Raw genomic sequence first — 27,606 nt, 5'->3', positions numbered from 1 at the left:
GGGCTAGCCACATTTCAAATGCTCAGTAGCCACATGTGACTGATTTGTAATCTTAGAGATTATCTAGAATGAAAGATAGTATTTGAGGCTGGGTAAAAACTCCTGTAAGAAGCATGTCCTAGGGGTGTGGCATAGTGCTATGGCTTGTGCTTAGTACACAGAGGGCCTGTGTCCAAACCCCAGCACCTAGGAGTGGAGGGGACTCATAACAGGAATATATGTAAGTATCACTATTGTTATAATTCACATACTGTTCATTTTCTATTCCTCATGGTTTCTCCAATATTTAAAGTAACTTTTGCAATTCCACTGTGTTTTAGTGTTGATAGAATCAAGAACTCATACTTCCTCCATTCTGGAAAGGGAATTTTCAAGGGAAAGTAGCTTATTGTCCTCCCCCACGAAGGTGAAGTCCTGGGCACAGAGTCCCTTTCTAAAGATCAAGGTGAATCCCCTGCCCTGAAATTCCTGTTCACAGTTGTCATACAGTAGGTGTCAGAAACAAAATTTATTTATGTTATGTAATTATTATTCTCAATTTCCCACACACGGTTTTCTAGGATGAACATTTTGAAGATTGTCTCTTTTAGTCCAGAATACAGGAGTGTGAAATACTGGAATCACTGTGGTGATCAACTGGTGGGTGCTCACTAATTCCTGGAGCTGAGAACTTCATTTGTTATAAATGGTTTCAGTGGATTCGGTTCCAGGAGATTGTGCCACTTTGCTCTCGTATCTAAATGTTCCCCAGAAAAACTTCCTCTTTTCCTGACAGCAGCTGCCTGGGCTGCCGCCCATACTACTACTACTCATAAGTCAGTCTGAGACTTACGGAGTGTTTTTTTTTCTGGAGGAAGAAGACACAAAAAGTTATATAGAGGCAATAAAGCTTTCTAAGAATATTTCTGGCAGGCAAAGAAGGGTATGAAAAGATGCAGGCTCTGGAGTGTGTGCTAGCTCGTGGGACACCAGCCAGATGTTGGTGTACTTAATAGGGTGGGCACATTGGCCTTCTGGTGTTACTGTTTAGAGTGTTGTTCACGTCCTTTAATCGTCAACAAAAACTCTTTCAAGGACTGGACGACCTGAGAAGAGGGGAGGCCTTCGGCAAGGGGCCTGGTTTCCAAGGCGGCTGCAGAGAAATGTCTCCTTGTCCCACTGGACAGGCACCCTTCCTTCTGGGGGAGGGCACCAGCAGAGGGGAAGGCGAGCTAGGGGCTTTGTCACCCGTTTTCCAGATGGTCAGCCTTCCAGCGTCCCCAGCCTTCCAGGTAGGGACGCCCCTTCCCACGCAGCTCAGCTCTCTCCAGCGGGCGGGCGGGGGGGCGGGAGGGGAGGAGGGGAGGAGGGGCTGGGCCCCGAGCGCCCGCCCCTCCATCTATCACATGGCCGAAGAGTCACAAAAACAACAGCTTTGGCCAAGATCGTGACTTCAGGAAAGGGAACCCAGGGTCTTCACAGCCAGCCCCCTCCCCATGGAGGACAGTTTCCTCGAATCCTTTGGGAGGCTGAGCCTCCGACAGCAGCCGCAGCAGCCGCCTTCTCGGCCGCCCCCGCGGGGGACACCTCTGCGCCGCCACAGCTTTAGGAAACACCTCTACCTCCTGCGAGGCCTCCCGGGCTCGGGGAAAACCACACTGGCCAGGTAATGACCGCGGCCTGGGCACCAGCGCGCGAGCCCGGGGCCACTGCGTGCCCCGACCGAGCGCGCTCCTGCCCGAGCTGGGTGCCCCAACCCCAGGCGCCTGCCCCAGCCCCGGCCCGGCCGGCTGGAGCCTGGCTGCGCCCAGAGTACGATCGCCGCCCCTGGGGACCGCCGCCGCCCCAGGCGCCCCCAGCTGCCCTCGGAGAGGAGGGCGCTCTTCTCGTTTCCGCTGCGCTTCCCCGGGAGGACGGATTTCGGCACTGCGCCTTGCGCAAGCCCCCGAGGGCACCGGCCCTTCCCCGTGGCGTGCCCGGCCTGGTGCCAGCTGGGCCCAGGCAGCCTTCGCAGTCCCCAGCCTCCCCAGCCCCGAGTCGGGGAGGCCGGCAGGGACTCTTCTTCGGGAAAACCCGCTGGCGACTGCAGAGAAAACCGCCGGGCGGCAGCTAGAGCGCAGGCAGCCGCCACAGTGCGTCAACAGGCGTTTTTACCGAAGCGAATGCACGAGAGGGTTCTGGGGACTGGGGTTGAGGCTGCAGTGGCTGTGGCCCGGGGCTTGCGGCCCGCCTTGAAAATCTGCTTGGATTCAGGCAGCCTGAGTTTGCTTTGGCAGCTGCAAAGGCGCACAGGTATACCGGGGAGGGGGCTGGTGCCACCACCGACCGTCACTGACAGCCTCACCATGGGCGCCCACATTCGTTTACTTGGGAATTGCGTAATAAACTCTCCCGGTACCAGGTTGGTGAGAATTATGCGGGTTTGTCACTTGCTTGCACCTTGCTAGGCCCACTGCACCAGCCTGAACTCCCAGCACTCACTGCCTTGTACTTGACGTTCCAGTAACGTTGAACTGTTTATCTTCTGTAAATCCAGCTGTTTCTCCCGGCCGGGGCTGATGCTGGCCCGCCTGCCTGGCTTGCCTTCCGCCTCCCTTTGCCTGACTGATTCTACTAGCCTTTTAGAACTCGACTGTTACCTTACCCTTACCTGGTGGCCGCCTCATCCGCCAGTACATGCTCCTCTTCCAGGCTCTTTGGCCTCCTGTTTACAGCTCTGTGACTGTGATTAGCTTTGCACATGGCTTTGTTTATCCTTCTGTAAGTTTCTTAAAGGTAAGGAGTGAATCTTATGCTGTCATATACTTTGCCTAGCACAATAGAATCATGGAAAGTGGTCCCTTGCCCTTCTAGAGCTTTCCATGCCACTGGATAAAAAAGGCTAGCCACAGGGTGATGGAATTGTTGAAGAACTGAGGTAGCCCACAGTCAAGTGCAGATGTCCCTGTGGCCCAAACAAGGGCTTTAGGATGAGTGTCTGAGCTGTTTGGATATGAGGGAACTGAGCCTGGGTGACACTCAGTTCCAATTTTAATTAGGATTCTGGCTAATTTGTGGAGTAGAAGCTTTTAGCCAAAAACAAACACACTTGCAAATTAAAAGGATGGGAGACTTTTGGAGGACTGTGGGACCCTTTTCTGAGACACAGTTTCCAGTGGGTGTCCTGTCTGGTTCCTGGAAAAAGCAAACAATGGCAGTGGGGGAGGGGGTGCCTTAAGACTCAGAATTACATGATTATTTTGTGACATGGCCATGGTGGGTACATCTGTCACCAACCAAGTGTCTTGTGGATGTCAAATCCTATTTAATTTCACTTTCTCTTTATGGTCCAAAGTGTCACAGAGTGTCAAAGAAGAAAATAAATAATTTTGGCCAGGTTTGGTTTTGGCCAGTAACATGATGATGGAGCCGAATGTAAGCGTTTTGGACCTCACATTTCCTCATATGTAAAATGGGTGGTGTGGTCTTTAAGGTCCTTTCTGTCTCTGTTTTAAACTTTTAGGATTTCCATTCCTGGTTGACATTTGACTAAGCAGAAGACCAGCTTATTAAAGAACATCTCTGAGTACTGGCCTGGAACTTTGAAGATTATGCCTTTAGATCTACTGTCCTTTGTCACTCACTAGCTGGCGACTTGGTGCAATCCCATGAGGCCCTTCTGTAGGCCTCAGTTCCTTGTATGGGACTACTAAGAGGTGATTAGGTGAAAGGATTTATTCACGATCCTTCTGGTTTTTAATTTCCAGTTGTTAAGACCTTAAACTAGCTGTGTAATAATAGCTGGATAAAGAGCTTTGACTTTGTTGTCCACTTAGGCCTTAGCTCTGCCTCTCACAAGCTATGTTGTTCAACCCTATGCCTCAGTTTCCTCTTTTGTCCAATGGAATATCTACTTGGCCTTCCTTATAAGGCTGTTGTAAAGGTCAAATGTGTAGAGAAGACACATTTTAAAAAAACTTGGAAGTGCTGTATAAATTTTAAGAGGTGTTACTATTTAATTTTTTGGTCATCTGGAATCCATCTTGAGTGTCACTAGAGAGAAACCTGACTGAAATGAAGAAGGCAACTGAAATTGACTTTGAGCTCTCCTGTCATGCTGGGCATTGGTGGCTCCTGGGGCAGAGGAACCTTGGCATGCTTTGGAGTGGGCTGTACATTTACATTATGTCACAGTCTGGAAGTATGCAAGGAAACGGGCCACATTTCAGCAACACAGGAGGCCCACAGTGAGGATGAAATGGTGAGGATGCCAAGGCATGGCCCTCACCATTTGTCCCCATTTTTTGTGTGGCAGGGTGGAGAGGAGGAGAATGGCCCCTTGTCTTTAAATACACTTGTATAGATAATAGCAAGACTATAAGGTTATCTTATGTTTGTTGGATTCTGGGAAATTTACATTTTATCTCTGTGTTCTCTAAATTTTCTATAATGAATATGTATTTCTTAAATCAGAATAATAAAGATATTTTCTTTAAAAATTGGAGAGAATCAGTTTCTACAAATGTGGGCTCATCTTTTTCTGCTTAACCTTTTTCATTTGATTAAACAACTAATAAAAATCTTTTCTTGAAATTAGGATATGTCTTGTCTTCCAAATCAATGTTAGATTTCTATGCTTTTCCCCTGTATATTTTCATAGTTCCATGTGACTAAGATATAGAAAACATCTATTTAAATTCTTTGGATATTTTAAAAAGATAGTTGGAGTTTTATCTGATTTAAATATTTTAAACACATCAGAGTAGTAAAAAATCAGTATGCCCCTAAATCTATTTTATCACTTTTATTTTATTCAAACACTGTTTTTTAAAATAGGTTCTTATCGGGGCTGGGGAGATGGCTCAGTGGAATAAGCACTTGCCTGGCAAGCACAAGGGCCTGAGTTCAATCCCTGGTTCCACCAAAAAAACCCCAACAAAGCAAAACAAACAAACAAAAAAACCCCTATCTTAAAGTACTTGATTATGTAATATTTTATAATCTAAAAAGAATATATATCACATATATAAATTATTATTTTTCACAAAAAAAAATAGGTTCTTACCATTGACCTGTAAGATCTACTTCCAGGAGTTCAACTTAAGAAAATAATTGGACAAGTGTGTGAAGACAGAGGAATGTTCATCACAGAAGTTTTTTGTGTAATAAAAAAGTGTGGGACAACTTAAATGTTCACAGAGGATTGGCTTATGTCATATAGTCATTATTGGAAACATAGATGTATATTTGATCTGTAAATTATGTTCCTTTAAGTTAAAAACTTGCAAAGACACACACATGCACACACACATTTTCTGTCAAAAGAGAAATTGATAGCCATAGGAAAATGTATGAAAAGGTCAACATTTTTTTTTTTTTTTTTTTTTTTTTTTTTGCTCCGAATGCCTTCAGGGCAGGTTTGGCTGGCTGGAGTTGTGGGGATTGAACCACAGCAACCTGAGCCTGACTGCTTTGTTGAAGCAGCCACTTAAAGAACTGAGCTAAGGGGCAGGCCCCCTAAACATATTTGATTTTTTTTTTTTTTTTTTTTTGTGGAATCGGGGATTGAACTCAGGCCCTTGTGCTTGCCAGGCAAGCGCTTGTTTTACTGAGTCATCTCCCCCCGTAACATCTTTTGATAGTTGTTAACTTTAGCTAGTGGATTAGTTTTTTACCTCCAGATTTATTTTCCAATTTTCTATAGAAAGACTATGTATAAATATGTACATATTATATCTAATTTTTAAAGGCCAAAATTAAGACACTATTAAGTAAAAAAGCTTTTTTAATGACTTCGTTAGATCTAGAGGTTGCATGATACAGCTTTTATTACATAACTAAATGTGTCATTTTCCACATAAAGAGGCTTTCTTAGATTCTCAATTGGGCATAAACTAGGAAGCTTTTTTATTCTTGAAGAGACAGATTTTTAGTGACATAAATTTTATCTTATTTAAACTAGCATCTGAACTAACAGGTCACTGGATTCTTTAGTACTTCAGCTTTTTTTATTAAAATGAAGCTAATATTTTATTTTATTTTGAGGATGTTTATTATAGTAAACATAGCCCCTGTGATTAGATGTATAGATTAAGCACTGTGGAGTGGGTATGCCAAGTACCAGATATTCACTGCTAATCATTAATCAACAATAACAATGTTCATTGAGTACTTGCAAAACTGTGAGCATCTGCTTTATAAGGCAGATACCAAGTAAGGCTAAGAGAAGGTGCTTACACAAGACTAACGAGTGGAAAACAGTATTCAGTACTCTTCTGTGGGTAAGTAAAGGCTACTCTGATAGAGTTCAAGGCCATGAAAATCAGTGAGGAGGGTTAAGGCTAGTTAGGCCCTGAGAGTCTGCTGCTGCACTAGGAATTGGTCCTTGTGCTGGCCTCGAAGGAGAGTAGGATGTGACTGAACAGCGGAGAGGAATGGCAACAGAAGAAAGGAGTTGGAGATGGGAAAGCGTGGTTGTTCTCCTGGCCTTGACTGGGAAGGTTTGTAGCAGTTAGTGTCGGGGTAGGTAATCCTGGGTTATATCATAACATTAATTGGACAGAGGATTAGGTAGAAATAAGAATTCAACAGCAAAAGCCTTTCACTTTCACAAAATGATCCCGAACTATTGATATGGTAAGCTGGATCTATACCTTTTCTTCTGCTTCAGTGAAAGCGTATGTGGGTGAGCATCTGTGCTTTTCACTCTGTGTGTGCATGTGTTCATATGTCTTCCTGTCTGGGCATTTTCACCTTTTTAAGTGTAAAAATCAGTGTTAATAATTGTATTCATGATATTGTGAAGCCCTCATTGCTGTCTATTTCAAGATTTTTATCACCTCCCAATGGAAGCTCTGTGCCATTAAGCAACAAATCACTATTCTTCCTCCCTCATGACAATCTCTAAGCTATTTACTGCCTCTATGCATTTGCCTTTTTTAAGTGCCTCATGCAGTGTGTCAAGACAGCTTTTCTCCTTTTTCTTTGGCTTATTTCACTTAGCTTAATGTTTTCAAGTCTGTCCATGTTGTAGCATGTGTCAGAACGTCATTATTTTATGTCTGACTAAAATACCACTAAAATGCTGTTTTGAAATGGCAATAATAAAGGGTTATTTCTTTTTAAAATAAATTTATTTGAAAAATTAAAAATCATCATCCTCATGTCAGCTTCCTATTTTGATTTTTACACATCAATCAAAGCCAAGTCTAGGATCCATGTTCTAGTACATGGTACATCTTTGCAATGTTCTAATTCTTTTTGGCATTATCACAAATGATTTGTAATGTGGATTCAGTCCAGCTGCAAGGATGCTTCTGACAACTGTCTTTTTTTTTTTCTCATTCCCATTTCTAGTTAACAGTTTCCCATCATGTGAAATACCATTTGGTTATTCCTCAATACCAGAGATTTCTAAAGAAGTAGAAGGATACTTTTCTAATGTGATACAATGATAAGACAGAGATGGGGAGAAAAGTATGTTATAGCTGAGTAAAAAGTGGGGTAGAGGAAGCATTGTAGACGGGACCAGTTTGGCGACTAAATGGTGCATAGTTTGACCTCTGCATATGCTCTGCTTGCCAGTGTTCTGCACCATAGTGTTTTTGTTCTTACGGCTAGGGTTCCTGCTCATAATAAGAAAAAGTTCAAAACAGAAAGTCTGCACTGCTCCAAGTCTGTTGGTATTAAAATAGAGCATCAGACTCAAATTTCTAGACATTTAACTTAGAAAATGACTACTAGATTTTAAAATTTTCATGATTTCCTTAACATGAGTCCAGTGTTTTCTGTCTCTCTGGAAGACAGGATGAGTAAGGACTTGAAATGCTACATGCATTTTATAAACAATAGGACTATATTGTGTTTGTAGTCACTTACTAGAAAGGCTTGACAGGAAGTGTTAACTACCGAGGAGACACAATCACCATGTTCCTGAAGCTTTTGGGACAGTGGAAGAAGACCCTGCTGACTTGTGGCCACATAGTACCACAGGTGTGGACCAAAATCTGAGAGCAGGTAGAAGATGAAAAGATAAAGGAGGAAGGATATTTTTGTAGTAAAAGCTCAAGAGATATGTAAGCAGCTCCCTTGAGTTCACCTAGGTCAAGCCCAAGACATGAAGCTCTTGATCAATTTCTTGATCTTATTTCTAATTCAGAGTTGTGTCTTCTACATGAAAGAAAGAGGCTAGTAGGAGTGACCAGGTGAAAGTGTAATGAGGTTGGTTTTGATCTGTTCTGTAATGAAAACAACACAGATTTATGGGGGGAGGAAGGAAAGGACTTATGGGGCTAAATTAACCTGGATTTCACCTCTCAGGGTAAGGAAGCTACTTTTTATTATTTGTTAATACCAATACCAATACCAGTTTTTTCCTTATTGAAATATTACTAAGGGATTTTTTTTTTTTTATTTTTAAAATGTATTTAGTATAGGGTCTACAGGGTCTCACTACACACATCAGACTTGTAGTGATCCTCCTGTTTTCAGCCTCCCAAGCGCTGGGATTACAGGTGCACACCACCATGCCTAGTCCCAGTCACTATCTCAGGGTGCCTTGGGGTGGGGCCAACAGCATGCCTGGGATCAAACCCTGGTCCTACTTGCCTGCTTAAGTGGGCGCTTTAATCTGCTGAGCTATCTGGCTGGTCCTTGGCTTTTTGTTTATATATTATAAATGGGCAGAGGGAAGTGAGATTTAGATTTTAAATATTTATTCTAATTATGACATGTTGGAGAGTGTTATTAACTCCCAACTCCCAAGGGCCTAAATCTGCTCACATAATAGAATATTTATTACTCAAGTTGATTCCTTCTTAGCCTGTCAGTAAAATATCTAATGGCACCTTCTTGGGGCCATCCAGACTCTAGATTAGTCCAATAAGAAATGTTTTTTTTAATCATTCTAAGTGACTTAAAGATACCAGGCTCTATGGGATTGAGTAAATAGTATGATAAAGACAAATTAGTCTAATTTCTAATTGTTCCTTCATAAGGCTGTCTATCGGAACATGTATATGGCCTGGGGAGAAGGCTGTTTTTATCAAGGTAAGAATCTGGGGAAGGGGAAGGGAAAATGGAGCAAAAAGCTACGATATGGTTACAGAGTATTGACTCTATGTCTGGTACTTTATAGACACTGGGTTGCATAATGCCATGACATGCAGAGGTCATTTTCTTTTATAGATGAGTATATTAGCATCAGGGGCTCATATATCTGATGGTGCTCTTGCCTCACCAGGGATGCTCTTGGATCAGTGCACCTCCATCTACTTTTCAGTTTCTAAGGATTCTGCTGACCTATCATTGCATTGCTAGGATCTTTTGAGATTCTTCTCCTATATTTTAAGGATATGATGAAGAATGCAGTCTGAGAGAAGCTTTCTATTTTGTCTAAAGTAACACTTCTTCAGCAATCTTTGTCCTATATCTTGACTCTCTTTTCGGTACATGTTCATTTATTTTGCAAATGTGTAAGATTTAGAAGATAAGATGTAAGTTTCTTGAGATCAGATGCTTTATTCTGTCCACCTCCTAAAAGAAACGTTGGCATATAGTAACATTGACTAAAGAGTTGATGAATGGATTTGCTAATGAGATGCAATACCAGAAGCTTCTAAGATGTAGGAGCTTAGACTTCAGCATGGCTCTTGAGAAACCCATGAAACAAAAAGGAGATTAAGCACATAATAATAAAAGAATGAATGGTATGTGGAGAATAGTTAAGGGACTTAAGAATAGAGCCACTCATGATAAAGTTTAATTAGATGCACAGAAAGTTATTGTTTTACATTTGAAAATGTTTGCTGTGCCAGTTCCTTTAACTGACACTTATACTAAAGGAATATTACAAAATTAAGGTCAGATGCAGCTGCTGTCTTCTTGAATCAGTCAAAAGAGACCCCAAGATGGACTTTTCCTGGATGGCCAGTCTTCTGCTATGTGTAACTCATTTGCTATTTCGGGAGACAAAAGCTAAATCAAAGTACTGAGGCAGGGGTGCTGGATCCCTCCTCAATTCTGAATATTACTGAATTAACCAACACACACACACACACACACACACACACACACACACACACACGGGAAATCTGAACTGTTGCTAGATTTTGCAGAACAGTGCTGCCCATGTGCAGGAGACCAACACGATTTGTTAGAATAAAGTGGGACCATGTAAATAAATGGAAAGATAACAAGAAGGACTCTGTTTCAGATCTCATAAACAAGCCCTAGTTCAGAGGCATGAAGGGTAAAAGGCAAGAGTGAGCAGAAGGACAAACTGTGTTACTGGAGACCTTCCGCTTTTATGGCTTGGTGATACAGGGCTGGAAGTGTGTGTGGTTGGTCCTTCTAGGGGCAGGGCTCAGCCTTGGAATGGTGGCTTACAGCACTGGAAAGGTCAGGTTACAATAGCCTGGGGGAGGAAACTATCTATATGGTACAGCTAGGGCTCTTCCCTGTTCTCAGGCTGCTGGGTCTTGCCTCACCAGGGATGCTCTTGGACCAATGAACTTCCATCTACTTTTCAGTTTCTAAGGATTCTGTTGACCTACCATTGCATTGCTAGGATCTTTTGAGGTTCTTCCATGTTTTAAGGATATGATGAAGAATGTAGTCCCACTGCCATTGTAAAGTCCTCTGGAAAGATTCTAATTGCACTCACAGGAAGTACCAGGGTCTAAGATCTTCCCTCCCAGCTTCATTTAGGCAATAAATCGAGGGTTTGGGTAAAATTCTCATTATCCATAGATGAGAAATTCTCACATGGTTTAGGGCCTGATAAAAAGTTTGTATAATTATCTAGGAGAGCATTATATTCATGAACCAGTCATACATTCACCAAATATTTATTAGCTCCCATGTGCCTGACATTTTTTTCTGGATGCTTAGAATAGAGCAACAGACAAAAGAAAAAAATCCCTGCCTTCATGGAACGTGCATTCTGAAGGAAAAACAACTTTCTGAAGGAAAGACAGAAATTTTAGGTAGCATGTTCTCTGCTGTGTTGTCTCAAAGAACAAAGGCCTCTGTAGCTTCTCCACTGGAGGTATACACCCCAGGAGTCACCCACATGTGCCCACAAGACAGCACAGTACAGCTCACTGAAACCTATGCATGAGTGAGAACTGCAAAGCTAATGACCACTAGAGAAAGCCATAAATAAACATGGTTTGTTTATTTCATAGCACTCAAGCATAGTGGTTTGGGGCTCTGGGACCAGAAACGTGGCTTTTATTCCAGCTGCCCTACTCATTGATCTGTAACATGGGGATTAATAACAGTCCTTATCTCTCAGGACTCTTTGAGCCTTACATGAGAAATGTGAAGCCATTAAAATAGTGCATGGCACAAAATAAGCACTTAATAAATGTTAGGTATGTTTATTTTGCTGATAATGGAGTACTATGTACAGTGAAAAGGAATGAACTGTCTGTATGTAGCAGTATGAATAAATCTAAAATGTGTAATATTTCATTTTTTCATTGAATAAATATTTGAGTGTCTACTATGTTCCAGGCAGTGTTCTAGGTACTTGGGAATCATCGATGAATAAAACACAGATCCTGTCTATGTGGACCTTGTATGCCAGAGGTAGGGAAATGAATGTAAAATATAAGGGAATCATATATGCTAGCTTGGGAAATGATCAGTGGTGTGAAAAGGGGGAAGTGAAGCATACAAAGGTATTGGGAATACCAGAGTTAAGGTGCCTAGTTGAATGAATTTTAAGACAGCAAAATAAATCAAAATAAATATGAGAAAATGTTAATGATTATCAGCTCCAGGTGGTAAGTACACAGGTGTATTTCTTTTGCCTTCTTCTTCTCCTTCTTCTTCTTCCTTCTCCTCCTCCCCCTCCCTCTATCCTCCCTCCTCCCTCCATCCTCCTCCATCCTCCCTCCATCTTCCTCCCTCTTCCCTCCATCCTCCTCCGTCTTCCCTCTATCCTTTTCCCTCTTCCCCCTCCCCCTCCTCCCTCTACCCCCTCCCGTCCTCCTCCTCCTCGTCCTCCTCCTCCTTCTTCGTTTTATTTGTATATTAGGGAAGGGTCTACAGGTTGTTCTGGGTCTCACTACTATATCAGACTCATAGTGATCCGCGTATTTACAGCCTCCTAAGAGCTGGGATTACACTCCTAGTCTCAATTGCTGTTTCAATGTGCCCTGGGGGTGGAACCAGCACAGCAGGCCCCAAGGATCAAACCCTAGGCCAGTGGGCCTGCTTGCAGGCACTTTAATCTGCTGAGCTATTTGGCTGGCCCTTCTTTGTTCTTCTTTATATTTAAAAACGTACATTTATATTGTATATTCCTCCTTTCAATACTGAAGGAAAAAAAGGAGCCTGAAATATGAAGGGAGTTGACTAAGAAGTAAAAATTTAAAATGAGCTAAATGAAGCCAGGTGTGGTGGTGCATATCTGTAATCCCAGCCCCTATGAGGCTGAGGCAGGAGAATCATTGCTGGTTTGAGGCCAGCATGGGCTACAAAGTGAGCTCAAGGCCAGCCTGAACTGCATAGTGAGACTCTGTTTCAATAAGAGAAAAAAGGACCATCCAGGTAGCTCAGTGGGTTAAAGTGCTTGCTTAGGCAGACACAGGGACCTGGGTTCCATCCCCAGCATGCTGTGCTGGGCTCTGCCCCTGGGGTGCGTTGAGATAGTGATTGAGACTGGGCGTGGTGGCACTCACCTGTAATCCCAGCGCTTGGGAGGCTGAAAACAGGAGAATCACTACGAGTCTGAGCTGTGTAGTGAGACCCTGTACTAAACACCCTGTACTAAATACGTTAAAAAAAATGAGCTAAATGAGATACATATTTTTTAAAAGTTTCTAAAATGTTGGCACTTTAATGTTCATGAGAGACAGGGATGCGCAGAACCATAAAGCATAAAATGAAAAGTATTATTGTGGTTAAGTATGAGTCAACATAATCAGAATAAACATAACGACGCAACAATTACAAATATTTCTTAGTTCAAGACTCAGAAATCCCCCCCCCCACACACACACACAAAGACTCGGAAGTGATAAAAAAAATTCAGTACCTAGACATGTCATACTAACACAGTTGCAAAAGCTATTAATTAATTCCCTATCTTCTTTAGGAGTTCTATATTTTGAGGTGTGACAGCGTGCTCAACTATAAAACTCACTTTTTAAGACTCACTTGCCTCTTCCTGTTCTGTGGAATATGGAAGCAGGGTTGGAGCTGCAGTAGCACAGGGCCTCCTTCAGAATGGCGGCTTGCAGCTACGGTAGACGGTAGACTCTGGCTCTCTTTACGTTGCTACTGGGTGGAGACAGACAACTCCAAGGACTTTGTGAGGTCTACCAGCGCTTGCAGAGTGCCTAACCTCCACATGCTCTGGCTATACAGACTTGGGGTAAAAGTCCATCAGCACCACATCCAAGCTGTGTAAACCTCAGCCAGTTATTTATGCTCATAAAGTGCTAGTTTCTTTATCTATAAGCCAGAGAAAATATTATCGCATGAAATTGTTATAAAGGCTAAAGAGAGATAATACACAACAAGCCCTTTGATCAGCTATTAGCACTCTTGAAAGGAAAAGAAAACTTGTTAGAGCAACCAACCTTAGCTAATCATGAGAGGAATCAAAGACAACGTTGCTGATATACACCAAGTTTTAGATGTAGAGAGGAAAATGTAATAGAACACAGATATATTTACATAATTTGGGGTTGAAAAAGATGTTCTAAATGTACCATCAAAAGTATAACGTCAAAATAAAAGATGAATGTATAAGTAGACAAAAGTTTTAAAAAATAGACTGTATAGTTAGAGAGTATAAACAAAATAAAAATTGGTAAATGCTAAGAACTTGACATTTAGAAAGAAAGATAAACCTTTCAATAAAATGCTATATCAGAAAAAAGGTCATGGGGGCTGGGAGATGGCTCAGTAGGATAAGCGCTTGACTGGCAAACGCAAGGATCTGAGTTCGATCCTCGGTTCCGCAAAAAAAAAAAAAAGAAAAAAGAAAAAAGGTCATGAAAATGTAGTTCACAAAAGAATACGTAAATGACCAACACACATAAGAAAAAGATTAGTGTTTTGTTAATAAATATGGGACAAATTAAATTTATCGGTAGAGCATTGGGCAAACTAGTATATCCATATGAATAAGTTGCCATGCCATTAAAAAATATAGAGGAATATTTCATGAGGTAGGAAATAACTTGGTATGAAAATTTTTTTGTAAAACTGTGTTATGCTCTACATTATGTTCCTGTTTTTAGTGCAAGACAAAATGTGAAATAAAATATGGAAGATACATAAATATCTCTGTCCTAGGAAGAAGACCAAACTATTACTAACAATAGTTATTTTTCATTGGAGTAATGTAGGAATCCTCCTTTTCTGCACTTTTGCATTTCAACATTTTACACAGTAAATATGTGTTTCTTTGCTAATTGGAAAGGAAAAAACAATCATCTTCAAATGTGCACAGCCATCAATACAGAATTTAGTTTGAAAAGCTGGCCAAATCTGAAAGAATTTGGGCATCATGAAGGATTGCAATGGCTAAGATTATAAAAAGGAGAAGAGGAAAGAAAGCTACTTACTGTAAGCCATCTAATAATATAGAAGGGATTAGAGAATGAGAATATCAAACTCATGCAATTCTTGATGTAATAATTGATTCAGGTAGGGATCAGGATAATAAATAGAATGGTTGAGGGGCAGTTGCTGAGGAACTGGGTGATTCTGTGATGTCAGTTTCACACCCACACATTACTATTACAGAGAGAGTGGGGCACTTCCAAGTGGAGATCTGGCCGATGCTACTATTTAGCCCAGTACTCAAACTTAGCCTGATGGAATCATGTGCAGGCAGAGGTTCACAAATGTCACCTCTGTCCTTTCCTCTTTCCCTTCTAAAAATGTTTAAGCTGGATGTACTAATAAGGAAAATATGAGACAGACCCATAATGGGGCTTCTCAAACCAGCTAATCCAGACACTTGAAACAAGGGACCTACAGGAACTGAGGACAGTTCTAGGTTAAAAGACACAAGCTGAGGGCTGGCCAAATAGCTCAGCGGATTAAAGCACCTGCTTAGGCAGATGCAGGGACAGGTGTTTGATTCTCAGCCTGCCATGCAGGACCTACCCCTGGGGTGTGCTGAGACACAGATTTGAGACTGAGTGTGGTGGCGTATGCCTGTAATCCCAGCACTTGGGAGACTGAAAACAGGAGGATCACCACAAGTCCAATCTGTAAAATGAGACCCTGTAGTCCCTGCACTAAACACATTAAAAAATAATATAAAATAAAATACACAAGCAGACCTAGTAACCAAACTTTTTTTTTTGTGGTACCAGGGATCAAACTCAGGACCTTGTGCTTGCCAGGCAAACACTTGTTCCACTGAGCTATCTTCCCAGCCCCAAACATACTATCTGAAACCTATGCAAAGCATTTTGGGAACCATCAGGGAAATGTAAAAAATTTAAAAAAATCTAATGATTTTATGAATTAAAGTTTTAGATATGATAACACTGTTCTGGTTATATAGGAGAATGTTCTTATTCTTGGGAGAAAACTAATAAAGAATTTAGGAACAAAATGTATGTCTGCAACTTATTTTCATGTTTGCTCAAAAATACTTCTGTTGAGAGGCAAAATAATGAAGCAAAATATTAATGTCTGGTGACAAAAAGTAAAGGTTAACTAACCAGTGTTTATTGTGCTGTTTTTCAACTCATTTGTATAGATTTCAACATTTTCTAATCAAAAGGTTATGTTGGTGGGGGCAGGAGGGATTCAGACAGAAACTAAAAGGAGGAAGAAAACTGTAGGATACACAAGAGTTAAGGGTCAAGATGCTCATTTATAACATGTGAGTCTTGATTCCTCATTCAAATAAACTTTAGGAAAATGTTAATGAGACCGACAAGAAATTCTGATGAATTGAAATATGAAGTAGATGAAAGAAGACTGGCCACCTCATGATAATTTCTCCCTTTTTTTTTTTGTGGAACTGGGGATTGAACTCAGGCTCTTGCACTTGCCAAGCAAGCGCTTATCCTACTGAGCTATCTCCCCAGCCCCGATAATTTCTGAAGTTAGGTCATGCTATGTGAGTACTGATTATCTTACCTACCTTTAGATATTTGAAAACTTCCCTAGTTAAGTCAAAATTAAATAGGAATGTTGAACTTTCTCAGTGAATGAGCCAGTAACTAAATAATATCTATATGAATCTTTATTATTAAATAATTACAGAAAAAATGATAAGAGACCTAGGATAGTACCTGAGTTCCTCTCACAGTGATTTTAAATGAACCTAGGAAACTGGGGTAAATGAAGGATATGTAGAAGTAACTGTCTGTTTTTTCCCTTTATTTTCATTCTTTCAATTTCCATAATGCATGAGGCTCCTGACCACCATACAGAAAGCTAAAGCTGGGGCGTTATCCTCATCACTTCCAAAGCTGATGGAATGGTATTTATTGTTTCCATTTAAATTGGAGATTCTTTATTTTATTTATTTATTATTATTATTATTATTATTATTATTATTATTATTTGCAGTACTGGGGATTGAACTCAGGACCCTGAGCTTGCCAGGCAAGCACTTATTCTACTGAGCCATTTCCCCAGCCCCTGAGAATCTTTGGATTATCCATTTAATCAATTCTATATTTAGCTAGAGGAAATTTTATTGTCCTGTATTTTTCAAGATGGAATTATGGCTTCTGGTGCTAATTTAACATTTAGATGAAGATAAACCCCAAAGGGTGTTCACTCAGAACATTATATGGACCCACAAAAGAAAGAAATGCATTAGAGCTCTAAAGGTGAAAACATTCTTGTTTGTACCTGCCTGCTTGTTAGGAGTCTGTGAAGCTGGCAGTTGGGTCTGTCTTAGCAAGTGATGAGAAAGAGGTCTTGCCCCATATGGTGTTAAATAATTTAACTTTTACCCTATAGTAAAATCTTTAATGAAAAAAAGAACAGCAGGGCTGGGGAATAAGCGCTTCCCTGGCAAGCGCAAGGACCTGAGTTCAATTCCCGGTTCTGCATTAAAAAAAACAAAAACAAAAAACCCCCAGCAGGTTTATGTTTTATTTCTGTTTTCTAGAGAGGAATAAAGTATGGTTGGATATCTATTTTTAAGGGGAACATAGAGAGTATTAACTTCTAGGCTGGAGTATAAGCCATAAAGAGGAAAAGAAAAGATAAAGAGATATATATGAAAAGAAAAATTCAACTCTGAAAATAAACCCTTAAGTATGGACTTAATAGGAAAACAAATGAAACTAGATTTAGAAGGAATATCAAATGTGGACCACATACACAAAAATATTGGAATCAGTTTCCATAGTTGTTTGTTACAATAAGCTACGAAAAAAAATTATACACTATTATTTCACCTCTGAACATAGCTTCCATTATTTAGACTGAATTACTATTGTCAGAAATAATTTTACAACGTTACTATGTTCATGAATATGAAATGTACATACTTGGGGGGAAGCCTAGTAAAATACAGTGGACCCTTGACTTACAAACTGGATTCGTTCCTGCAGGCAGGTTGTAATGCAGGCTGTCCACTGAAGGCTCAGGCTCCTCCACACAGCTTTCAAAGTCTCTCCTGTATACAGGAAGATCTCAGTGCTGTTAGAGATAATGGCCCAGTATTTCTCAATGAACCCTGTACAGGACAGGATGTTGTAGTGTTCCTTCCAGTACTCCTTCAGTTAACTCTGTATCTCAGACCATCTGGAAGCACAAGTGGCCAGCATTTGGGTCATAACACTAGACTTTGGTTTTTAAAACTAAAATTCTCATTGGAATTCAAAGTGTTTGTATGTAAGGTGGGTTGTAACTCGAGGACCCACTGTATATGTACCTGCACATGCAGCTACTACTTCCCTTACATTTTTTCTAAGGTGTCTTTATAATATTTGCTTGTATTGGAGGTTAAGGTTTAGATTTATGACTGAAGCTTTTAGTTTGAATATTGATAAGGTCAAATAATAGCTATTTATTATGGAAACTATAAGACTCTTTCCTTCAATCTTTCTATTTTTCCTCTTACATACTGGATTCTGTATCTGTGGTCAAATAAAAGTTGCCACATCTTTGCTCCACTTCCATCAAGACATTTCCGCAAGGCCAGGACAGTGCTTGGCTGTGGAGATAAAGTGCAGAGTGTAGCAGCACCCCCTCATACCATTCTGCTCTCCTGTGCTGTGAGGAGGCCGGGGTCAGCACCACCAAAGAGGTCACGAGGCCTGGCTACACCTTTCTGTCCTCCTTAACTTGTCCTATGACTGTAGCCGTGTGGTTGACTCCAGACAAGACCACCAGAACTGCCCAATGATCTTTGTCAAAATGCTGACTCCAGGACAAGTTCACTGGCAAGAGTGAGGCCCTGGTACCAACAACAAAAAAGGATGTTTCCCTCTGGTACACAAACAGACTTACCAATGTTTGAGGGTAGCCATCAGGAATCATTTTTATTATTTGTTTTCATCTTACAAATACCCCACATTTCTTTCATGATCTTTGTTTCTTTGACACCATTTCATGTTCTGTGGTCCTTATGTTTAACTAGTCACCCTTCTCTGGACTTCTTGCAGCTTGCCAAATTTCCCTTTAAATTTGTGGCACTTAGAATGGAAACCAGTGTTTCAAATATGCTTTGCCACTTTTAGCCCTTCATGACTCTGTTCCTGTTTTCCCCTGAAGTCTCATTCCTAACAAGTCAAAAACATTTGCTTCTTCCTTTTCTTACCTCCCGGTTCTCTTAACGTGTCCCACAAGAGGCAAAATTTCTCCTGCGGTGTTGCCGCCTTGGCAGTGCTTTCCTCATCAGAACCTGTTCCTGCCCTGGAGTTCTCTGAGCGCCTTGCCCCACAGCTTTCGCCACTGTGCCATGCTATGTGGGGCCCTGGCAAGGCTGTGAATTCTTAGAGATGTCTACAGTACTTTATTTTTGTGCTTTAACACTTCACGTAATACTTGGCTATGTTAAGTGCTCGATAAATATTTAATAGGTGGGCTAATTAACTAATAGACTTTGGGTAATAGAATATATTATCTCATGACCTACATTTGCTCCTAAGGGTATCAAGACAGACTATCAGGTTACTCTTTAAAGCAACATTCCATGTCCTTTGGTTTTCCATTAAAAAGGAAGTGTGTTTGATTTATTTTTTTTAGCTCTTTCTGTCATGCCTTCTGAAAGATTTTGGCAGAGGTTTGTTTAGTTTCTGGAATGTGAATTTATTCATTTTCAAAAATGAAGGCAATTTTGTTCTTTCATCTCCCTCCAATGCATTGCTCTAAAGCTTATTTCACATACACACTTTCATGCAATTTATTACCATGGAATATTAACTGTAAGTGTTGGGTAAATGTGGCTTGTTATTATTAACAAAACAACAGTAATTTATATCTGTAAAGTGCCTTACCTTTTATGTTTTCCTATACCTTGAACCATCTGAGTCTTAGCAGCCCTGTTTGTCAGGGAGGGATTGTCATCTGCATTTTAGAAAAACAAGGTTAGAGAGACAAGAGCACCTCAATAGGTAGTGCAAGAGACCAGAACTGAACCCGGCTCTGGCAGAAAATCTCTCGTGACTTGTGTCTCCAGGTTTCTTCTGGATTAGGATCTTTCTTCTCAATGGAAAAGAACAAGGTGGGGAGGGAAGAGAGTTAAATTTTTGTGCTTCCTCACTGCATTTCTTACCTTTGCCATTCTCTAACCCTTTTCCCCTCTAAGTTGTAAGTATAGTCCTATGCTGACCCTGGCCATCTGGTCATATATTTTCAGTTGCCAGTTGGATCCATGTAGAAGCTGGATTGAGCGGCCAAGAGCAGGAGTGTAGGCTAGCTGTGCTAGTATCTGGTGCTGTGCTAGGCATCTCTTCTGTTACCATTCATTGGCACCACCTCTCATGGATGAGGAAAGGAAGTGAAGCAACCACCCCTGGCACTCCTGGCATAATCCCCACCTTATACCAGATGCTGTAAGGATTTCAAATGGGAAGTCTTCCCTTTTAAAAGAAATTATCAATATATATTTACAGTATGCAAGGATTATATGCACTGTGGGAGTTGGTACATGTATATAACTCATCTTAATTCTTTGTCTCATTTCTTTGAGGTCTTTTTTTATAGAGACTTAAAACCTCTTTTATGATTTGTTCCTTTAAAGGAGATACCTACATGGTTTTTCCTTTTCCTAGAAAGGCACTGGGAATACTGGGTTCACTTCTTTCTTTCTCTTGTGCTTTTTTCCATTTGGTCTAGGTTACTGTTAAAATGTAAAATATGTTACACACACATCACACATCATCTTTGCCCACATTTCATACTTCAGCAAGAACTAGTTTCTCAGATGGGTCTTTACAGAGAACAGAGCTCCACGGAAATGGGTCCCAGGACAGGTAAGAGTTTAGGGGCCAAGGGAAGGGCTGCAGCATGGGGCATGGTACCCGGGGGCAGGTGTCCAGAGGGCACTGTATCTTGGAAAGGAATGGTCCTGGGGTGTCCAGCAGGAAAGACAGACACCACACCCGCAACATGGTCTCAGAGTTTTATCTTCAGTCAGCCTTGTTTGCTGCAGAAGCCAGTGGCAGACCAGCAGGCTCTCAGTTTTAAGGGCTGACAACACACACAGCCATTTCCCTGCTCTCTTCTGCCTCCTGTTGAGAGCAATGCCTTTCAGACATAATAAACATTTCTTTTTAAAATTGAGGCTTAACAACTCAAAACCTGATGGTCTCAGAATTATAAACTGGTAAATGTTAGAAGTGGAAGGAAATCATTTCTACCCCGACTATAAATGTAACTTAAAAATCATTTTTTCATTTCTCCACTTTCAGACAACTGCAGCATGACTTTCCCATGGCCATGATTTTCAGCACGGATGATTTTTTCGCCAGGGAAGATGGTACCTATGAGTTCAATCCTGACTTCTTGGAGGAAGCTCATGAATGGAACCAGAAAAGAGGTGATGAATTCCTTTCCAAAATCCTTGGAAACCCTGTTGTGCAAATAGATTTTAGCTGCTTCAGAATAAGTAACTTTTATGGAATGAGCTTAATTAAAAGTTCTACCATTCCCTCCCCCCAGCAGAATTCCATCACATAATCTCTTTAGAGTCTTGGGGAAAAAAATTATTGATAATGGGTTCCAAAAAGGTGGCATTTTAAAATTGTGTAATGACACACTATAAAAAAAAAATGACAAACTATGGATGACACTCACCCTTTTCTGATTATTCCATGTTGTTCACTGTTATGTAAATTGTGTTGCAGCAAGAAAAGCAATGAGGAATGGCATATCCCCCATTATTATTGATAATACCAACCTTCACGCCTGGGAAATGAAGCCCTATGCAGTCATGGTAGGAAGAAGTATCATTCTGAATTTTCAGTTATGGACATTTTGTGAGAAAGTTGAAACATTTGTTCTTTCCTTTTTTTCCTGGTCTTCCTTGACTTCATATTTACTATCAGTTCTTGAAGGGAGCAGGTGAAGAAACTATTTTAGTGTTCCTCTACTATGTAATGGTGTAATTTGCTAAAATACTAATCTCACCTCAAGGTACAATTTTTAAATTCTCCTTTGTAAACAGTTGTGGGTCTGCATTATTTTTTGGGGGGGCCTGCATTCTTAACTGCTTTCCAGTCTTGGTTACTTTCTGTACAGAGGAGTTCCACTGAAACTTGCAGGGAAATTTTGGACTGATACACAACCATGGTTTCAGGTTTATACCAGAACTTCCTCTGGGATGCAGGGACTCATGACACTGGGTACCACTGTCACCTGGGAATTCCAGAGCAACAGAATCTTTTAACTTAAAAATAATTTAAAGATTATCACTGTAATCTTAATAGGATTACCACTGTAATCCTATTAAGGTAGTAGCACAGAAATATACATATAACTCAGTTCCCCAAAGAAATGGAACCCCGTTCAGGTAAGACTTAAGGTGCCTTTTTTCTCCAGACATATTTTGTCTTCTTTAATAACTTTTCATTTTCTGTTGGGTATAGAAAGGAGAAACACCCACCAGCACACAAGGTAGGAAAGGAAGTACACAGCTTCTACTTGTATCACCAATAATTCCCACTGGTAATTGTAAAGTGAGTATAACACACCCTGGACTCATCTCAGTGTATATTTAGGCTTCTTTTTACATTTTGGGCAAAAGTAGCATACCTACAGGTGTGCTCTTCTTTAGTAATACTTTTATCAGTTCTACAGTACTTAGGTCCAGACTATGGGACTTGGATGAGTATAAGAAAGAATAAACATCAACTCTGTTTATTTCAGTTCATGATTGAGATGTCCCATGGGTGAGAAATGAAGAGGGCCATGAAGAGGTGCATGAGTTCATGCACATCTCAAAACAAGAGTTAGGGATTAGCTAGGCCAGGGAGATAGCTCAGCACCATATGCACCTGCTTGGCAAGCTCAAGGTCCAGAGTTCAATCCCCTTTACAAAAAAAAAAAGCAAATAAGATGGGCGTGGTAGCACACACCTGTAATCCCAGTACTGGGAGGCTGAGGCAGGAGGATCATTGCAAGTTCAAGGCCAGCCTTTTTAGCCACTTGCAGCTATTAATTAGGCTCAGAAATAGATGTTTTCATATATTTGGATCCTTCACTAATTAGAAGTGCTTAACCAAAGAACAAAGAGGGAATTTCTTAACATTAAAAAAATGTTATTAACTGAAAATTGTTTCAGTATATGTTTACAATGTGCTGGTCAATTCAGGATATTTTGGTTGTCCATTACCTCAAACATTTGTCATTTCTTTGTGATGAGAACATTCAAAATCCTCTTCTAGCTATTTTGATTTTTTGGATCCAACGTGAACTATAATCAATTGTCTGTATAATAGTACATCAGAACTTGCTTATCCTATCTATTTATGAGAAAATCTTTTTACTTAGCTCTTCTCATTCTTATTTTGTAACACAGTAAACAAAAGTAATAATAGAAAGTTGTGTGAGATAAAGCAGATTCAATTTATGGGTGCAAATAATATTTGGATGTTTGTATGAGGACTGTGATTGTTTTCCTTACTCAAGGCAACTGGGTGTAATACAGTCAGTCTACTGCATAGCAGCTAGTGCTACTTCTGGAGGGATGATTACATAAAATATGGAAATCACTTCTATTTCATAAACCATGTTTCTGTGGCGCTCTTACTTTCTAAATCAAGGCTTGAGGACTAGAACAAAGCATTTGACAAATCTGTGACAAGCATAATAGGACTTTGAGAACTCAGAGTTTGCTGCTCCACCTGCATTTGAGGTAAACTAGTTCAGTAATGAATTTGTAAAGATGTTCAATTTCTACATGCTGGATGAAACTGACCAAAAGTTAACATCCCCAGTTTTAATCTGAGAGTGGCTAAGTATGAGAAAGAACTAACTGCACTACAATAAATTAAGACATTGGATTACTGGTAAAACAAAAACTTTAGGAAAACTTTGTAGTAAATGTTAAATGGCAGCATAAACATTCCCAAACATTTGTACTATGTCTTCAATGTTTTATGTACTTTTGAAAAATCAGGCACTTGAAAATAACTATGAAGTTATATTCCGAGAACCTGACACTCGCTGGAAATTCAACGTTCAAGAGTTAGCAAGGTACTTCTTTGTTTTTCTAGTTCCTCATTATGTATCCTGCTATTTTCAGGTATTTCAGACCGAACAAAAGAATCTGTTCAGGCTGGAAATGGACTGGTAGTTTTCAGGCCAGAAATGGTAATTCTTGGAAATTGGTAACTTTGCAATTATTAATGTGAAGACTTTAGTTTTGGGTCAGTTTTCTAATATAATGCTAAATGCTAAATCTCAGCTTGAACTTGGTCCTTTAAAAGAGCACATTTAACATTTTACTAAATTGCTTCTTCATTAATGAGCATCTAAAAGCACTTTCCTCTGCATGAGACTGCACATGCCAATGGTGTTTTTGCATTTAGACTAAATAAGGATCTTTAAATGCTGAACAGTATGTGGTTTGTTTATGGTTTAGATGCTGCTTCTAATTTATAAAGCAATAAATGTCCAAATAATATTAACTTGGTTTTGAGTGCATGAGTTCTGATAGTGAGTCTCTGTTATCTGATGTTAATGTCAATGCCTTAATCAGTGAAACTAGAATTTACTTTTTAGGAGTAAGGGTAGTTCATCTTATGATTATAAGCAGATAGTGTCTCCAAAGAGGGTCTGTGGATCATCCTGGCAGGATCTCTCAGGTGGTTGTTAAATTGTAGAACATGAAAAAAAAAATTGTAGACATGGACTCCATTCTATTGTTGAACTCTTTGGTAAACATATTTCTAACTATATTCTCAGTTGATAGTTCTGTCTGTTAAGAGTTTAAGATTGTTTTAATAAGCATCTCTTAGCAGTCTTAGGGACTGGTAAGCTTGAATTGATGCTAGATATATGCATTTCATTAACAAGCAAATAGGTGACTTTAAAATTCTCATGGTGTCATTTCATGTTTTGAAGCATATAATTGACATTACCATAAGCAAAGCATTTTTGAAGCTAGTTTCAGGGTAGCCTAAAGGCATGCAGGGCAGCACGAAAAACAGGAATACAGCCTGAAAGATAATGGAATAGCAAGATATGCTTTTGCCAGTAATATCTTGAGGAAGAGCGTGTTGTGTTTATACAATGCAATAAGTAAAACATTTGGATATTTTTGCTTTAACTAAATGTTTATGGTTTATTTTCCATATAGAAGAAACACTCATGGGGTCCCAAGAGAAAAAATACACCGAATGAAAGAAGGGTATGAACATAATGTTACCTTTCACAGTGTACTTCACGCAGAAAAACCAAGCAGAATGAACAGAAACCAGGACAGGAATAATGCATCACCTTCCAATGGTGCAAGATACTGGAATTCCTACACAGAGTTTCCAAACCGGAGGGCTCATGGCAGCTTTACAAATGAGAGCTCTTTTAGCAGAAGGGGCCGCTGTCACCATGGATATTAGAGGCCTATCTTTACAGCCATTCAGAATTTTCCTAAATAAGTTTTTACTTCAACTTTTGGTATTTATTGTTTGTTCAATTTTGGCAGAGGTCTGATTCCAGTGTAAATAGTTAAACCCCAAAGTTTCTGAGCAGAGGTCACTATATTCATTATCATCAACAAGAACTTTTAAAGAGCACTTGTGTGTGTGGTCTGATGCTGGGCATTTTGCAGATTTGATTAAAGTCTTTCTCTAGGGAGAGAATACATTTGAAACTGAAATCCAAGACCATAAGCAATTAGTCAAATAGGTTCACACATGAAAGTGTCTATATTATACAAAAATTTCAGTACCATATTATGAATCCATTTATTTTTTCAAAAGTTTCATCTCTTACCAGGAAAGCGAGAAAGGTGGGGTAGAGGCAAGAGGTACAAAATGTAGTGCCATTGCTACTTGGTAATCTATGTATCCAAAAACGTGAGATATGTCATTAATGATACTGATTTTCTTTTAAAATGGCTAGAAAGTTTACATATAAGGGAATACTATCCTTCAAAGGAGACCCTTTGGGAAGTTATTCCTTTATTTTAATGATCTATCACTGTTAAAATGTCTGTGGAACTGTGATAGCTATACAAGTGACTTAGGAAAATCAGTGTCATTGTCATGCATTGTGTTTACTTTATTAAACAGTATTAAATTTTTGTCTGTTGTTTAATTGTATAAATAAAATTAACTTGCTGTCATAAAATAATTGTAAGAGAAATGAACAATTTTTAAAATCATGCCTATAAATGTAATTACTTGGCAGCCAAAATATTTGGTGGGAATGCAAGGAATTAAGCAGCCTAGGATAAAGATGAGTATGCACAGCCATGCTTACTGGAAGACACTGCAGTCTTAGTGTGTTACATGACATCATTTGAGACAGTAAACTTCTACACAACTCTGGAATGTCTAATATCGATAGTGAATAGAAGAATCCAAGTTAAATCCTAGCATTTAAGATCAGATTTGGTATGAGACCATGATGGACAAGCGCACAGGATGTATGCTCTATTTATTGTTAGCCAACAGCTTCTTTCTAATGTTCTGTGAATTATTTTAAGTGTCTTATATAATGGTGCTTTTATGGTTATTATAAATTGTATATGGTATTGAGTTTATATGGATTTGTCACTGAATTTTTTTGTTCAATAAATTTACCTAAATCCCAAAGAATTCAATAATCTCATAACCAATTTTTTTATATCATAACTTATTTACTAGTCTAATAACAGCCATAAATGTAAAGACAAAAAAAGTTGGTGTTTTTTTCCTTATATAAATCCACACACATTAGAAATTCTATCTGGTACGGTGGTGCACACCTGGAATCCTAGCATTTAGGAGACTGAGGCAAGAGGATCAGCCTGAGCTATAGGGTGGAGACCCTGCCTCAAAACATTAAAAAATACTATTTTAAATCTAACACTGTGGAAATCTACTCAACATCCTAACAGCAATGTATTTGTAATTGTTTTGTTAGCATTTAAAAAACTGGCATATCCATTGAGTAACAAAGCTTGGCTAACAGACAAAGTAGTACATTTGAATGAATCTAAGCTTGTTGTAGTTTAAAAAATTCTATTTAAGTGCAGCACACAGTAATCCTGTTATAACAACATTCCTACTTAGTAATAGTCCTACTTTTCAGGTTCCGCTTATCCTGGGTATTTTAGTCAATGTAGTTACTGCAGAACCAGCTCAAAAAGGATAGCTTTATCTATGTTAGTAGAAGGAATTACCTTCAAGTCCACAGGAGTAGCCCAAAGGGCCAAACTCAAGAACTCCTGACTCGGATGACTGGCCCTCTGGGGTTTGGGCTCATAGGGGCTGAGGAGATGATCGTCACCGAGTGGCTCTGGGCTTCGGATCCAGAGCTTTTCTACAGCGTGCAGAGATTCCTGGCCCACTGATGTCTCTTCTTCTAGATCACCTCTGACACACTTGTTTAGGTAGAAATACCTAAATGCCACCAACCTTCTCCCAGTTAGAAGTGATCTGGTTTTCAACTCCCATGGCTTCTGATTTGTATCATCTTTCGAATACCTTACACTGATTTGCATTACTTTGTGTTACTACTTGCATAATTCAGAGCCAGCAAGTGTTCTGTAAATACAATATGCTCTGGTTAAGTGACTGTTGAATATGTAACACAAACTTTTTAGCACTTATCCTTGGCATCCAGTATACACTGACAACTTTCTACGTATTGTCATTTCTGGAAGGGTATTGTACATATATACTCAAGCTTTACATTTTGTTTCTGTAGTTCGGATGTTGTTTATAATTCATAAAAAGGAATCATGCTTTAGATATCTTTATAATAGGTGGTCTGAATGAGAAGAGAGGAGGTGAGAGCAGGTATTTCTAGGATCCAAAAATAAAGGTTAAATCCTTGAAGACAGAATTCTTGTTCATGTGAGACTCCAGTTTTATTCTCTGTTCTAGAATAGAACACTGAAAAAATTTAAGATGTAAAGGCCTTATTGTTTTATGAACAATACAAGTTGGAACAAGACTACCAGAACACTTAAAAATAACAGAATTGATGTTAATAATTTCTGGAAGTGTGATCATGGATAAATCATGGATCCCAGTTAAGAGGAAACTT

General features: G+C 39.7%; 1 protein-coding gene across 2 annotated transcripts; it reads left to right on the top strand.

Annotated features, from left to right (window-relative positions):
- The first annotated feature begins 1,394 nt into the window (after positions 1 to 1,394).
- N4bp2l1 (NEDD4 binding protein 2 like 1) lies at positions 1,395 to 26,161 on the top strand. Of its 2 annotated transcripts, XM_023715095.1 has the most exons (5): positions 1,395 to 1,645; positions 20,820 to 20,947; positions 21,255 to 21,343; positions 23,528 to 23,604; positions 24,710 to 26,161. In XM_023715095.1, the coding sequence occupies exons 1-5, from the start codon at positions 1,476 to 1,478 to the stop codon at positions 24,966 to 24,968; spliced, it is 723 nt and encodes a 240-aa protein (XP_023570863.1). In that variant the 5' UTR covers positions 1,395 to 1,475; the 3' UTR covers positions 24,969 to 26,161. The 2 variants fall into 2 exon arrangements, with proteins under 2 accessions (XP_023570863.1, XP_023570864.1); XM_023715096.1 differs by lacking the exons at positions 23,528 to 23,604; positions 24,710 to 26,161 and adding an exon at positions 23,654 to 23,721.
- The last annotated feature ends 1,445 nt before the right edge of the window (positions 26,162 to 27,606 follow it).

This window comes from Octodon degus, unplaced genomic scaffold (assembly GCF_000260255.1).
Source record: "Octodon degus isolate 3935 unplaced genomic scaffold, OctDeg1.0 scaffold00038, whole genome shotgun sequence".
Taxonomy (NCBI): domain Eukaryota; kingdom Metazoa; phylum Chordata; class Mammalia; order Rodentia; family Octodontidae; genus Octodon; species Octodon degus.
This window is presented reverse-complemented; position numbering and strand designations above follow the sequence as displayed.

Coding starts and splice junctions, on each gene's coding strand:
- N4bp2l1 (XM_023715095.1), top strand. CDS start 1,476: ATGGAGGACAGTTTCCTCGAATCCTTTGGGAGGCTGAGCCTCCGACAG. Junction 21,344..23,527: donor TGAAGCCCTATGCAGTCATG/GTAGGAAGAAGT, acceptor TTGAAAAATCAG/GCACTTGAAAATAACTATGA. Junction 23,605..24,709: donor AACGTTCAAGAGTTAGCAAG/GTACTTCTTTGT, acceptor TTTTCCATATAG/AAGAAACACTCATGGGGTCC.